Here is a 14,811-nt window from a genome sequence, read left to right on the forward strand (position 1 = left end):
AAAAAGGTTAAATGATTTAATGGAGCTTGTAATTTTGATTTATAGAATGAAAAAATAAAGCACATATTAGAGTAATGAAGACACTAAGTCAGCAAACATCACCACAACCACCACAACTACCGTATAAGGTATGCTGATAATGGCTGTTTGATGGATTAGTTAGGGTTATTTTCTGATTACAACGGTGCTTTTGTGGTTGATTTGATTTGAGGAGTCCGGTTGGTTGATAAAATGCGGTCGAGAGTCGTTGTGATTTAAATGACCAAGAGTTCATACATAGAATTGAATTGGCGATTGACTGATTCGATTGAATGAACGAACTAGATTATACTGCAAATGCGTGAGTGAATTAATATTAAGCAACTAAAATACGTATGATGGTAGAAACATAAAAACCTATATTTTCTTTAAGTTAGTTATGTGTTAACTAAACAATTTGATTGTTTTGTTGTTGGCGCGTTAAAAACACGTCAGAAGTGCAATTGAAGTGTCAAAGTAGAGATTGCCGCGCAAGTAGCAAATGAACAAGACTCGCTTGTTTAGAAAAAATCCCCAGCCAACTGTGTGCCAAACAAATGCAAAAATTTTAAGTATATAGCAGTTTAGGTTAGAAAATAAAATAGGAAGGGGAAAAAAATGTATAGTTAGTAAGGAAAACTAAACAGTAGGAAGGTAGGAATTAAAAGCAATAAGACAAATATGTATGTAATAAAAAGAAGAATTAGAAAAATTAAAAATAATAATTGAAATCATACAACTAAAGCTCATGCTGTGATACAACTAAACCTAATGAATTTTAAAGTTAAGTATTGGACTTTAGAACACTTTTTTTGAACATACATACATAAAGGCACATATCGTCGATGTCTTCGCAATGCCGCCCATAGTGGCAAAAATAAGATTTGATAGCCCTAAATAAACTCCGGGCATCGAGCTTCATGCATAAAAATCGTACAATTGGTCTCCTGTGAAATTTGAGTGCCGTAAGGTAGACGCTTTTGCAACTGATAGATGGGCGGTGTTGCAAAGGCATCGAGGCACAATGGGGCCGCTTCATAGAGGGCGATGCTCAAAACTAATTTTTCGAAAGATGGCATTTATGAAAAAATATATAGCAGCAGAGTCATAACAAAGAACCTAATCTCGTGTATTCGTTATTTTATGAAAAATATGTACCACGTGGAGGTGCTTTTTAGAAAAATTCCAACTGAATGGAAGAGAATAGTAAATACCGTCTGTGATTATTCTTTATTTCAATACCGATAACTTTTATTCCAGACGGCACCCATTTATCTATTAAAAATCGGGATTTGTGTAAAATTTGTGTTTTAAAAGCCCTTCTAAATTATTGCAAGTTCAAGTTCAGCCATGTAGAATAATATATTTCAAACCTAACCAGCTGTCTCGCCTCGAAAAGAAAGAAGTTGCAACAATCTTTTGGGCAATTTCAAGAGTTACGTTACTTTAAAATCGAACATATACGGTAGACGCAAAACATATTTTATGAGTCCAATAAAGTCTGGTTAGAAAAACTTGCAAACAATATCCAGTGGATTTAAAATAGATAACAAAAAATCCAAGACGCTATGTCTTGATACTGCGAAACTGGCATCCAATGACAGCAACAGTGGACAAAATTATATTGAATTTCCTTCTACCGATTGAGCAATTAAGTGAAGAGGCACAGGAATCGCGTAACAAAAATTTTAAGGCATATCGAGAATGTTTTAGCCGCAAAACTTTAAGGCAAACTAAACGTAAAGATGTATTTCACCGTCTAGTTCTTTCTTTCGATTCTCTTATTACAAAATTATGGTATGTATTTACAACCCAAAAAAAAAATCATTTAATCCAGAAGTAAAAGACATACTTTAAGAAGAGAATTTTGGGCATACTCAAAGTGAATCTCTCATTGTTTCTATTTCAGGTAATCTTTATGGCCCGTTACCATCATTAAAACTATCAATATACAACAATTTTATTTGTTTGGTGTTAAGAACACGAAGTAAGTGACTAACTGAAGACAGTGGTCCACGCGGATGATCTGTTTTTATTCCTTTTCACAAAATACATATTTTTCAATTTAACAAAAAAAAATATTTTGTACACAAAATAATGGAATAATTTTATAAAAATTATGATATTTCTCTTTTGGATTTGTCTACAGCATTTTTAGGAGTAAAAACCGGTTACAGACTTTTGAGCAGCAATTTTTATGTGAAGCGGTCCCATTGTGCAACGTTATGTTAGATAGTGATACTAATCGAAATATACGCCTATTGTTAGGATTCCATCTCCGAAGAAGTACTCATCTTTGGATGGGATCTAATTTTTAAACCAAATTTTAATTCTGTCGTACGAATCAAGGCGCTCTCCAGAAAGGGCGATCGAAATAAATAGTATACGGAGAGAACTACATACATACATGCTAGAGTTGGATTTTTTAGTTCACTTTAAAGATTAGTTCACTTCTAGTTCGTTCATCTCAATGAACTAGCTCTTCTGAGTCTTAGTTCGTTCATCTTATTGAACTATAGTTCACCTAATTGAACAAGTTCGGTAGTAGAAGCTGAGTTACAGAACAACAAAAATGTATGTTTTATAACACATACATACATATGTACACATATAAGATTGAATTAATCCGTAAAATAAAAAAAATATTCTTCATATCCATGGTACTCTGCAGTAACGACACAAACCAATCGTCTTCATTCATTCGTCTGTCTCCAAAATCACGAAATCACGCCTTACAACGAAAAACAAGAAGCAATATGTGTTAAAATTACATTTCGATTTTTATTAAAGCGTTGCCACAGAAAATCTTAGTTCACTTTAATGAACGAGCTAATGAACTAGTTCAATTGAAAGAGCTAGCTCGCTCTTTAGTTCAAAAGCTCCCCAAGCCTAATACATCCATATGTAGAAATGTCTGGCGAATACGTTTTGAAGTTAACTAACGATAATAAGCCTTGAAAGAGTACTAGTATGGCAACCTTTTATAAGTGTTTTAAAGCTAAGTTTAATACCCAGTATACAACTTTTTTAAAAAAGTGACTTATTTATATACATACACACATACATAATTATATATTATAGCCTAGTCAAGTTAGCTTAATAAATAGGGGTCAGCTGACAATAGTTCGCTTAGAGCTGAAAATTAGTACGACTGTTGGGAACACTTTTATAAATGAAACGTGAAAAGCCCCATCAATCTCATATCTGAAAAAACTATTCAAAGGTCACATAAATTAATTTTTTTTCAAACAAACTGTGAGGTATCATGCAATTATCTATAAAAACTGCGACTCAAAATTTTAGTAAAAGTTGTGTTCTCTATAATACGGAAATCATAAATTTTTATGCAAACTTTTTGTACATATGTACATATGTATCTTCATAGAAGAATAGGGTGTTATCCGGAAAATATCAAGTTCCTTCATCTTGATATTTTTACCGAAACTAGGTAATATTTTTTTAATTTTTTTTTCAACTATGCAAAAATTTGGATAAGTTAATGAGTCGATCCTAAACTACTTATCCTTTCTTCCTAAAAAAGAATGTATGTATGTATGTATATCCAAAACAAAATGCAACTTTTTTACATCTCGAAAACCACAATTTGGTTATCAAAAACTCTTTTAGTTTCTTATAGCTTGACTACATACTCGGATTCAGCGGAGAATTTTACATGGGAAGTGATGATCCAAGTGCCACAGATAGGTTTTATAGTAAACTAGTGCAATAATAGTTTTCCCTCATTACTTTTAATGAACACTGCTTTCATCACTTCTAATGGACAATATACAATACAATATACAATAAGTCGTGGAGTATGACCGCCAGTGACCCCAAGTTAAAAAAACGCGCCAAGTATACTCTCTCACAAGTAGACTGGAAATAACGCATATTGTGGAGAACACAACTTTTTGAATCGCTATATCTCAGAAATGGTTTTTCTGAGGAACAAAAGTGTCATAACAGTTTTTATTGAACATTTTTTGATCTACAAATTTTTCTAACCTATTTTTATGATAAACCTTATCGTTTTGCTGAGAAATTCAAAAAAAGCAATTTATGTGAATTTTGACCTAGAATAAATTTTTTTGCAGATGTGGGATCGATGCGGACTTTTCACATTTCATTTATGATACGAATTATTGCAACTTTAAATATCTAACTTGAACGGGCTATTGGGAAACTATGTATGTATGTACTTTAATTTGCTTCTAAACGGCTTTCACAATTTGAAGACTATTCAAAATTGGTGAAATGAAGTTGATTGCATTTAACAAAATACTTGCGGATTTTCTTAGAAGCGCGAACTAGAAAAATCAAGACTGAAAAGTTGTTAAAAAAAATAAATATATATTTTTTTTTATAAAATCAAAATACCAAAAACCCATGGTACAATTATTACGGGTATTGTGTTTGCATTTCAATGCTGATTCTTTAACTTTTAGTTGGATTTGCTTTTTGTTTTCGCCGAATTTAATTTTTTAATTTTTGAAAACAGAAGAAAAAATGTTTGAAATAAAATGAGTAATAAAAATTTTGAATTTATTTTTTCAGCAAATGTTTATTTTTTGGCTTTTGCAAATTAAATATGTACTTTGCAAGCAATATTCAATTAATAAAGGTTTTGTAACATATACATATATTCAAGGACCCAACATTTAACTAGATCATTGTTATCGGCAGCGAACGAAGAACACAAATTTCTTCCTCTTTAAAAAGCTAAAATTTCACTACTAAATATTTAAAAACGTTCTCAAAACTTACAAACCTTTCATTATTGAATCGTGCTCTGCAAGATTTGTTAAAAAAAAAAATACGTATACATATTATATGGTTTATGGGGTATGAAAATATCCCTTTTCCCTTACAGTAAACCTTTCTGGTAAGACAATACCTGTAATTATTGTACCATGCCAAAAACCTACCAAATTTCGTTGAGATACATATATAAATATTTGCTCGAGTTATCGTGTACACGGACAAACAGACATGGCTTGATCGACTTCTGTCTTCATTCTGAGCATTTTAAGATTTGAATGCCTAAATTTATTTCGATTCTTTTATGCTGTTACGAACAGTGGTCAAACGAACAAAGTTCTAATACCCTTGTGGCCAAGTGCACTCGAGTATAAAAACTATAGCGGACAATTTATTTTTTACCAGCGTAAAACCAAACCCCACCTGGGCTTTTAAAAAGTTTTTACTAAACATTTCGAGCACTAACCGCCAAAAAGATGTAACTTACATCATGTAAGTGCTCTAAGAACATTTTTTCGTTTACATAGTTTTGGCGGTTAGGGCTCGATTTTATCCAACGAATTTACGCTTGCAACCGATTTATTGCAGCAGAAGTCGATTTCCCAGTATCTTTTTAGTTTCTCTAGATTACTTTCTTGATATTGTGATTTTCTTTTAAACGTAAAACTATTTTAATTTAGGAATAAATTAAGGAATATAATTTTAAATGCATGCAAGTAGACATGCATAACGAGAAAAGCATTACAAAACCTACACTACAATACACTAATGAAAACTTAAGTTGCGAAAATGCAAAACAAGAACTTAAACAATTCTACATACTTAAAGTAGAATATTAAGTAGGGCCATTTTTCAAGTCATCAATTAACTAATAGAAAAACAGTCAAAATTGGTCAAATTGATACTGTGAAATTAAAAGTGGTAGTATATTAGTTAACTAATGACTGTTAAAATAGCACATAAGCTTATAACAAACCCAAAAATAAGCTCTTTAAAATAAATAAAAAAATCTATAAACGAGAATAAGCCTTTCATAGTCCGAACACCGGTTTTTAGTGTTAAATATTATTGAAAATTAAAGCAATGCAATCTGAACAATTTGTTTGGCTACACACTATATGTATTGCTACTAGTAATTAGTAATTAAATCTGCACCTTTGTATGGCTTTGCTTGCTGGTCCTAAATGGCCAAAACCAGAAGCAATTGTGTTAATTTCAACTTGTTTCCAGCAACAGTAGGCACAGGGGGTATGTTTCTCTTTCTCAAGTAATTCAGTGCATTTCGTCTCCAACATCAAATCACTGCGCAATAGGCCCAACGAAATTCGCTTTATGTGACACATTTTTTTTATTGGTACATTTTTAAGTTATGTACATACATTTTTTGAGAATGATTTTTTTTTTTTATCAAATTTGACCGTTTTCATATCAATAGATTCATTTTCAAAACGAATGCGCGTGCGGGTGCATACAAAAACATATAAGGAAATGATAAAAATTAGAAACCATCAGATAATAAAGTGAAATAAACTTAAAAATTTTTATGTTTTAAAAAGTCGCTGTTTGGTGCTGATCGAGTATTATCTTCTACTATGTATGTATGTATGAATGTAGTAGTACATATGTACATATGTTAAGGATAAGAAATGTGTAGATAATTTTAGTGAGCGATGTTATGTAACTAACTAACATCAAGTGAGCATGTGCTGTGAAAGGGTTATTTTTATTTACTTTCCTAAGAACATATAGATGAATGAAAATTAGGGCGAACAAATTTATGAAATGAACGAATGTGCAATATTTTCACTCGGGTATGTGTTTTTATATTAATGAATGAATTGATAACAGGTACCATTTATATACAAAGATTTATGGCGATAAATTGAAATTGTTTAGCTTAACTCTTTCCCGTTATGTGTAGTTATTACAAAAATCTTTCTAATTAAAAGCTAATAATATATTTAAATTGTTCTTTTACGAGTCAGATTCGCAGGATTTAGTCAGAATTCACAGAAAGTCGTTCCCTTACTAGAAAACTCGTACTTGGGAAGACTTTTAATACGTTCCCCACACAGACGGGTCTACGTAAACGGAACGACCCAGGTTTATATCTAGCCAAGGACACTCGACAAAAACTCTTTGGGAATTAGTATGCTGTTACAACAACAACAACAATAAGACTTTTGAGAGAGTAACTCAGCAACTCGTTCACTGCAATGCCTTCTGTAAAGTGCAGTGTTGCCAGTTTAGCCTTTTTGAGCCTAGAACTAACTTTTTTCTTTGTCGTTTAGCTTCGTAAATTTAGGATTTAGCTTCGTGGCTTTTTTCAAGCCATTTCTTATTTTCAAACTAGCGTTTTTTAAGGACAATCCTCCACAATATTTGTAGTAGCACTAAGTTATTGTTGCGGTTCAGTCTTACTTGACGAAATTTTACGCGAATATCACCCGGCGGCATCGCTCCGTCCGACGAAATTTACTCGGCGCACCCGTTCTGTTTATACTTTAACAGTTTTTTCAGGGGCTCTCAAGTGTCCCTATAAAACCAGGAAAAGCATGTTATGTCCTAGAACTCCGCACCACACGGGAATGGCGTCAAGCACTACACCGTGAGGGAGAAAGGAAGTTAGTCGCCGCTGTTATGCCGTAGACTTTTGGGGATCCTTAGCCCCTGCATCGCCTCTGCTATTGCGTTACATGCTATCCACCATTTTTCGCTGCTTTGTAGCATAGCCTGTACGATTGACTTAGGCGTGAAACTCTCGCCAAATATGTTGCGAAGTTTGCATCTGGTACTGTCAAATCGCATACATCTCCTCCGTAGTAGTCGCATATGCAGGGCCGTCGAGCGAAAATTCGGGCGCCTATACATAAATTGCATTAATTTAAAAGCACGTGATAATTTTCTATATGTATGGAGTCAGAAACAATCAGCACGAAATAATAGCAAGGTATGGTTCTGATATTTCACGCCCCTTAAAAAGCCCGGCCCGAGGGGATTCACCCCTTTTCCGGTTCGTGTTTGAATTGGTGAAGGTATGGTTTGAAGCATCCGTGTCGACTTAAACAGTTTGTCTAATAGAACTCGACTTCGTCGTTTAGTCTGCCTCATTTGCGTGTATATACGGTTCGCTCTTCACTGTGCGAGCTCAAATTGAAACATTTACGATTGTAATCATATTGTAATGTATGAAGATATTTGGTGGTACAAATGTACCACTACTTTGTCTTTAAGGACTACTATTTTTCAGACCCTAAAAATGAATTAAAATGGTTTTATTAAACGGTATGGCATTCAAAAATCTTTGCACAAGGCTTTCGTGAAATTGCATGGTCGTAAGTACTTTGGTTGTCGATATATTTACATTTTTGTTGCCCGGTGGGACATTTGTACCACCTCTTTGTACATAGAAGTTAATGAAATGTTAAAAAGGCTGGCCTTTTTTTAACCTTTTTTTGGGTCACTTAGCTTGTTTTAGGTTTTTTTATTTGGCCGATATAGCTTTTTTATTTTTTAAGTCCTGGCAACACTGGTAAGGTGAATATATGTAAATATGTTCCAAATTCACCGAAAATTGTAATGAAGACTTAAGGAAATTCTATTCAGAATCAGCGGAAACAATTATTTTTAATACGTTTACTGTCAGAAACACGAATCACTCTTTTTGTCAGTTGCAATTAATATATACAATTTTAATCAACTTGTTTGCATTTTTTTTCTTTTTTTTTTTTGTTGATGGTCGAGGAGTTTGGCTTCCTTTGCCAATTGAGACCAAACTTTACAGAGCTGATTTTTCATAGATCTAAACCGTATTAAAAAGCAGCTGAAGAAAAACTATCCAACATTTTAAGTTATATTTTAAGGGCCACCCTATTGCACATCACCGACGCAATTATATTCATCCACCAATCTACAAGTGTGCAGCGAGTTAAATGAAAACCAACTCTTTCTATTTGTAGTGCTTAAGTGCTTGGCCGGGTTCTCCTTCACAGCGGTTGCTTAAGAACTAATTTTTCAAATCTTTTTAAGTGTTTTTGATGCGTTTTTTTTTGTTTTTTTTATAGTTTTCAGTTCAATTTCACTAAGTATTTGGAAAATAATCTGACTTATCCTTATTTCCGCCCGAAAAGAAATTCACCCGAAAATTTGTACTCCGCCCATAGTAAATACATCGAAACCAAAAGTGAAAAGTGAACCGGTTCGGGGAAAATTAAACTCATGATAAGGCTTCATATGAATCACTCTACAACGAAATAACGATAAGTATATTTTTTAATAAAAATAAATTCACCATCCTAAAAACTTTTCAGAAAACCACTGGTAGGTTAGGGCAGTATTTTTTATAAATGCAGACGTATGTATGTATGTATGTAAGTACTTGCGAAATGCTTTGAGGTAAGTAGTCAGTTTATTTATGTGCGTATATTTAATATTTATGAAAATAATATAATGAAAATGGTTAGTTAGGAAATGGGTTCTTAAAAAAAAAACATTAACATACCTGTCCAAAGCCATTGGCGAGCACTTTTTTGTATACATTAAAGAGATTAGCTGTAAAGTCATCAACTTTGATAGTTTCCGCCAGAGTTGTAGTAAGAAATTCTTCATCGTGGGCCACATTATGCATCAATTGGTTAATAATGGTTTGCAAATGTTTAGCCTTTTCGAACTCTTTGCGTGGGAAGGACGAAGGCACCAAAATGAACGGAGCGAACTGGTATTCAAAAACGATTAATCAACTTAGCAATCACGGATTACAATAAAAAATACGTATATCGCACGTTTAATAATATAACGAAGTATTTCAAAATTTCAATTTTGTGGGAAAATGCAATTAAAGTTTTATCAATTCATACAGTTGGTATGCAAAAAGACAGATGGAAAGAAACATATCTTCGCCATATTTGGAAAATTTTGTTATCTGTTAGACTCCGCATAATCTACTTATCAAACTTATTAATTGGATAATGAAATCTCCAAAAACGTAAATTTTGCGTTACTTCTCTATATTATTAAACGTGCGATATGTATATATATTTATATATATATGTTTGTATGTATGTGCATACACAATCGGTAAATCAATAGCACCCCCATTTCCAAGTGACTAATGTTTTTTATTTATTTTTAAGAATTCGTTTTATTGTTTTTTTGTTTAATTCTTATTTTCAATTAAAATACACTTCATTCTCTAACAAAACCCATATAAATCCTAGTTTAAATCTTTATAAAAAACTAATAAAATATTTTACAAATTTATTTGGAATTTCCTGTGTGCGCGATTTTTTATTCCAAATTTTCGCCTGCAGCGATTTTTTTAATGCATATAAAGCCGTATTTTAATATATAGTGAAAATTTGGAAGGGCAGCATTTTTTGGAAGCACAACGTCACTATAAATTGTTTTCGAATAGGATCAATAATACATTTATTTTAGAAAAAATACCCGTTTTTAATAAACAAAGTTAATTTTTAATTATTCTTTCTTTATATACAGTCAGTGTCAAATGTATGTAAGTTTACACCTTGTTTTAATATAATATTCACAATTATTTTCATAGAATTTTTTTTTTCATTAATTATTTATCAAAATATAGATCATTCTATAACATAACCATATAAATCAAAGTTTGACACTTTATACAAAGTTCAAAAAAATTCAAGCAATTTAAAAGTAGATAGATAGGAAGAAAACGCGCAACATCCTACACAAAAAAAAAGATTCTAAAAAATCAACGGTAATTTCTAGCGACTTGAAGCTTGCACTTTGTTTTACTTAAATTTAACGGGCTCCAAAACTGCATAATCGAAAATTTTCTAGAAATTCTGAATAAAAATTTTGATGAAAATTTTTTTAATTTTTGTGAACTTTATATAGTGTGAAACTTTAATTTATATGTTTTATGTTATAGAATGAACTATATTTTCATAAATAATTAATAAAACGAAAATTTCCCCACAAATAATTGTGAATATTGACTGTAAATATTTAATAGGTATGTATATGTATAGACGAAAACGAAAATTATCTGTATAACGATGTTAATGTTGTAATAATCGTAATTTTAATTTTTAATGTAATTTTACGAAATATAGGCCTTTTAATATTTGGAAATTGGCACCTCCCACTCTTTCCCGGGTGAGAATCCGCTATTCTGCGCTTGTTCCGAGATTTGGACTAAAATTTGTTAAAACTTTTTTTAGTTTTCTATAAAGTTTTAAACTTGGGTTTGCATGCATGGGTTTTGTTAGAGAATAAATTGTATTTCAGTTAAAAAATTTTTAAAAGTAAATAAAAAACATGAGTGGCAAACAGTATCACTTTGAAATGGGGTGTTATTGACATGACCGTTACTGTGTATAAACAAATAGTAGCTATAAATAATGTGAAAGTCAAACAGACTGAAAGCGCTAAAATCTACGCGCTGTTAATATACTCAAAACAAATAACGGGTGATTTTTTAAGAGCTTGATAACTTTTTTTTTAAAAAAAACGCATAAAATTTGCAAAATCTCATCGGTTCTTTATTTGAAACGTTAGATTGGTCCATGACATTTACTTTTTGAAGATAATTTCATTTAAATGTTGACCGCGGCTGCGTCTTAGGTGGTCCATGCGGAAAGTCCAATTTTGGGCAACTTTTTCGAGCATTTCGGCCGGAATAGCCCGAATTTCTTCGGAAATGTTGTCTTCCAAAGCTGGAATAGTTGCTGGCTTATTTCTGTAGACTTTAGACTTGACGTAGCCCCACAAAAAATAGTCTAAAGGCGTCAAATCGCATGATCTTGGTGGCCAACTTACCGGTCCATTTCTTGAGATGAATTGTTCTCCGAAGTTTTCCCTCAAAATGGCCATAGAATCGCGAGCTGTGTGGCATGTAGCGCCATCTTGTTGAAACCACATGTCAACCAAGTTCAGTTCTTCCATTTTTGGCAACAAAAAGTTTGTTAGCATCGAACGATAGCGATCGCCATTCACCGTAACGTTGCGTCCAACAGCATCTTTGAAAAAAATACGGTCCAATGATTCCACCAGCGTACAAACCACACCAAACAGTGCATTTTTCGGGATGCATGGGCAGTTCTTGAACGGCTTCTGGTTGCTCTTCACTCCAAATGCGGCAATTTTGCTTATTTACGAAGCCATTCAACCAGAAATGAGCCTCATCGCTTAACAAAATTTGTCGATAAAAACATTTCGAACCGAACACTGATTTTGGTAATAAAATTCAATGATTTGCAAGCGTTGCTCGTTAGTAAGTCTATTCATGATGAAATTTCAAAGCATACTGAGCATCTTTCTCTTTGACACCATGTCTGAAATCCCACGTGATCTGTCAAATACTAATGCATGAAAATCCTAACCTCAAAAAAAATCACCCGTTACATTAGGAGCTTATCTGTATACAGACATATGTATGCATAATTAGTTTATCTACATAAAGGCCGAAATTAAATCTTTGTATGTTTATAAAAGAGTAAATGCTGTGTGTTATATGGTAAGAATTTCACAAAATACTAATTTTAATTAACACGCAACATAGATACGCATGTGCATATGTGCATATGTATGTATGTACATATATCTGTGGTACATACATATGTACATATGTAGAGTAACATATATCACGGTGAATTTAATATTACATTAAGCGAATCAGGACTGAAGTTGGCTTTGGAGCGCATAGCAGCACCATGCATAATTGCCCAATCTTTCGCCTTCTGTGTTACTTCAACCAGTGTGCGCTCCTCAATTGGTAATGGTATACAGGATTCTAGTACTGGTATTGGAGACATCTTGATTGAACTCCTTTCACAAGTACCTAATAAAAAAGGTTTTTTTATAAAACATTAAACAAAATAGTCTTTGAATTATTTTACCTGTTTGATGTTAGCGTTTGATGTCAATTATCTCCAACTATTCCTTACTCTTGAGTCACTATAAACTAGGCCGCCAACAAAAACCGGCACTTTTAAATGTCGATGGCTGCAAAAATGCGATTTTGCAACAACAAAAGAAACGTGATAATTGCACATACAGTATAGGTTTTGGTATATGTACATATGAATTAATGCAATCAAACACAACGTGTACGTACATGCATGCGTGCATAAAACACACAATTATTTTCCTAAGTTGAGTGATTGATTGCGTAGCTAGCCACTCTTGTTGCTAATAGATCAAACAAAGAAACTCCATACCAACCTGTTCCGCTGTATATCGGCTGTTGGACACGTGACTCGCGTAGCTAAGGTGTAGAGCTACAGAGATACTTCTTCCACTGGATTTGTGTTTTAACTGATTTTATAAAAACTTCGGTATAGTTTTAAAACATTTTTGATTCCGGTTGTACAAATCGTTACGGATAATTTGGATTCCGAAATGCGTTTATTTTCTCGTAATGAAATGCACGATTTGGCATACTATGGCGTTATCAACAAAAATCAGCTGACGCGAGGTGAGATGCCAGACTATGTATTTGAAATTAATGCATGTATCGAATAATCGATATTACTATCGATGCGGATAGCTATAGTTGAGTAATCAGGGTATCCAAAGTAATAGGTAATGTCAGCTAGGAATAAAATTGTCCGTTTAGGTATAAAACTAATGGTGCTCAATAAAACTTTTTACGGTGCAAAAAAAAAATTATACCCAAAATCAAATTACAATGTTTGCCACAAACCGGTTAATCGGCGACCGATTGCTGTGAAACAGCATTCAAGTTCTATCCAGCTAGCCTGTTCCCGTACTCCAAGATTTGCAGGTTTTACAGGAAAAGCTGTGCATTTAACCAGAGCCACCTACAAAATTTCGACTAAATTGCGAAAATTGCAAGTTTTTTGCCATTTTTTCCACATATTTCGCAATTAACTCGAAATTTAGGTGTACGAGTCAAAGGGACCTCAGATTCGGATTGAAAGGGTCGAAATGTGTACATACACATTTTTTTGTGTGCCGGTGTAAACACCGTGATTTTGCGCTTTAATGCAAGCGATTAAAGTGAAGAACATGAATAAAAACTCAGCACAGATATATTGTAATTTTCCATTTATTATAGTATATTTAAGGTAATGTTTGCATTTTTCGTTTTTGCACGGGTTTTCTTCGTTTATTGGATTCAGCTGTATGTAGTACATTTGCATGTATGTGTTTACAACTGCATATGCATATGCATCACCTCAGCTAAGTAATATTTAATTTTATTAAATAATTTCTAAATTATAATGGAAACATTTTTATAGCATCTCCTTGTTATACCATATATGTATTTTAACGCGCAGCTTTTGTTTTTTTCTGCCCTGTCATTTTTCTGTTGTTTGTTGTAGTAGCTGGTTATAAAACAAAGCGATTTCGTTTGAAGTTTTTTAATGTTTTTTTTTTAGATTTCTAAGAATTTTCTTTAATGATATTTCACTTACATTTTATATAACAATTTAAATTTAAAGAAAACCATTTGCCATTATATGTTTTAATTACATTTATATACGTCATTCATGTTTTTAAATTATTATTTTTTCAGTTATGTATGTATGTATGTATATTAATGTATATGTATACAAATATTTAAATAATGTGTTAAATAAAAGTGCCAGTTTTCGTCAAGGTATGTTCCAATGTGTGTTTTGTGATGTATTTAAAAACGCCTTTTTTGTTATTTGTTTATGTCGTGTTTGATAATTTGCTGCACACGCCTACATTTTACTGAATTTTTATACTAAGCCTGTCGTCCTTTTTTCGCGTTCATTGTTAAGAGCTTTTACGGCAGGACTTTTCATTTGAAATTCTACAACGAAGTCTCCAAGGAGCTGTTTAGGTGTTCTTTTTTAATTGGTTATTGCTAAACACTTCTACATAAAATATTTAAAAAAAATTCAACGGAATCTAACGCGATTTTTGAGGCTGTTTTTTACTTTTTTAAGGTTGCTTTAAGAAATACTTGAATAACTTGAGCCAAAACTATACCGATTTAGACTTATGAGGTACCATTTGAAAGGTATTTTTTCGCCCATTTTATTTCTTTGCAAATTAATT

The 14,811-nt window shown here is 32.6% G+C and overlaps 1 protein-coding gene across 4 annotated transcripts in view; it reads right to left on the reverse strand.

Moving 5' to 3' along the window:
* The window catches only part of LOC118733125 (glutathione synthetase-like), a 32,509-nt gene extending 19,272 nt beyond the window's left edge, over positions 1 to 13,237 (reverse strand). For 2 of the 4 annotated variants that reach the window (XM_036462361.1, XM_036462362.1), the window contains exons 1-3: positions 12,982 to 13,232; positions 12,657 to 12,762; positions 12,423 to 12,598 (exon numbers count right to left, since the gene is read on the reverse strand). In XM_036462361.1, coding sequence (XP_036318254.1) covers positions 12,423 to 12,572 — 150 coding nt within the window. In that variant the 5' untranslated portion in view covers positions 12,573 to 12,598; positions 12,657 to 12,762; positions 12,982 to 13,232. Of the gene's footprint in view, positions 1 to 5,814; positions 6,105 to 9,277; positions 9,491 to 12,422; positions 12,599 to 12,656; positions 12,763 to 12,981 lie in introns of those variants that run through there. The other 2 variants (XM_036462363.1, XM_036462364.1) reach the window with 2 other exon arrangements.
* Positions 13,238 to 14,811: the final 1,574 nt, after the last annotated feature.

Source organism: Rhagoletis pomonella, unplaced genomic scaffold (assembly GCF_013731165.1).
Source record: "Rhagoletis pomonella isolate Grant_MI unplaced genomic scaffold, Rhpom_1.0 Rhpom_scaffold_00002, whole genome shotgun sequence".
NCBI classification, from domain to species: Eukaryota; Metazoa; Arthropoda; class Insecta; order Diptera; family Tephritidae; genus Rhagoletis; species Rhagoletis pomonella.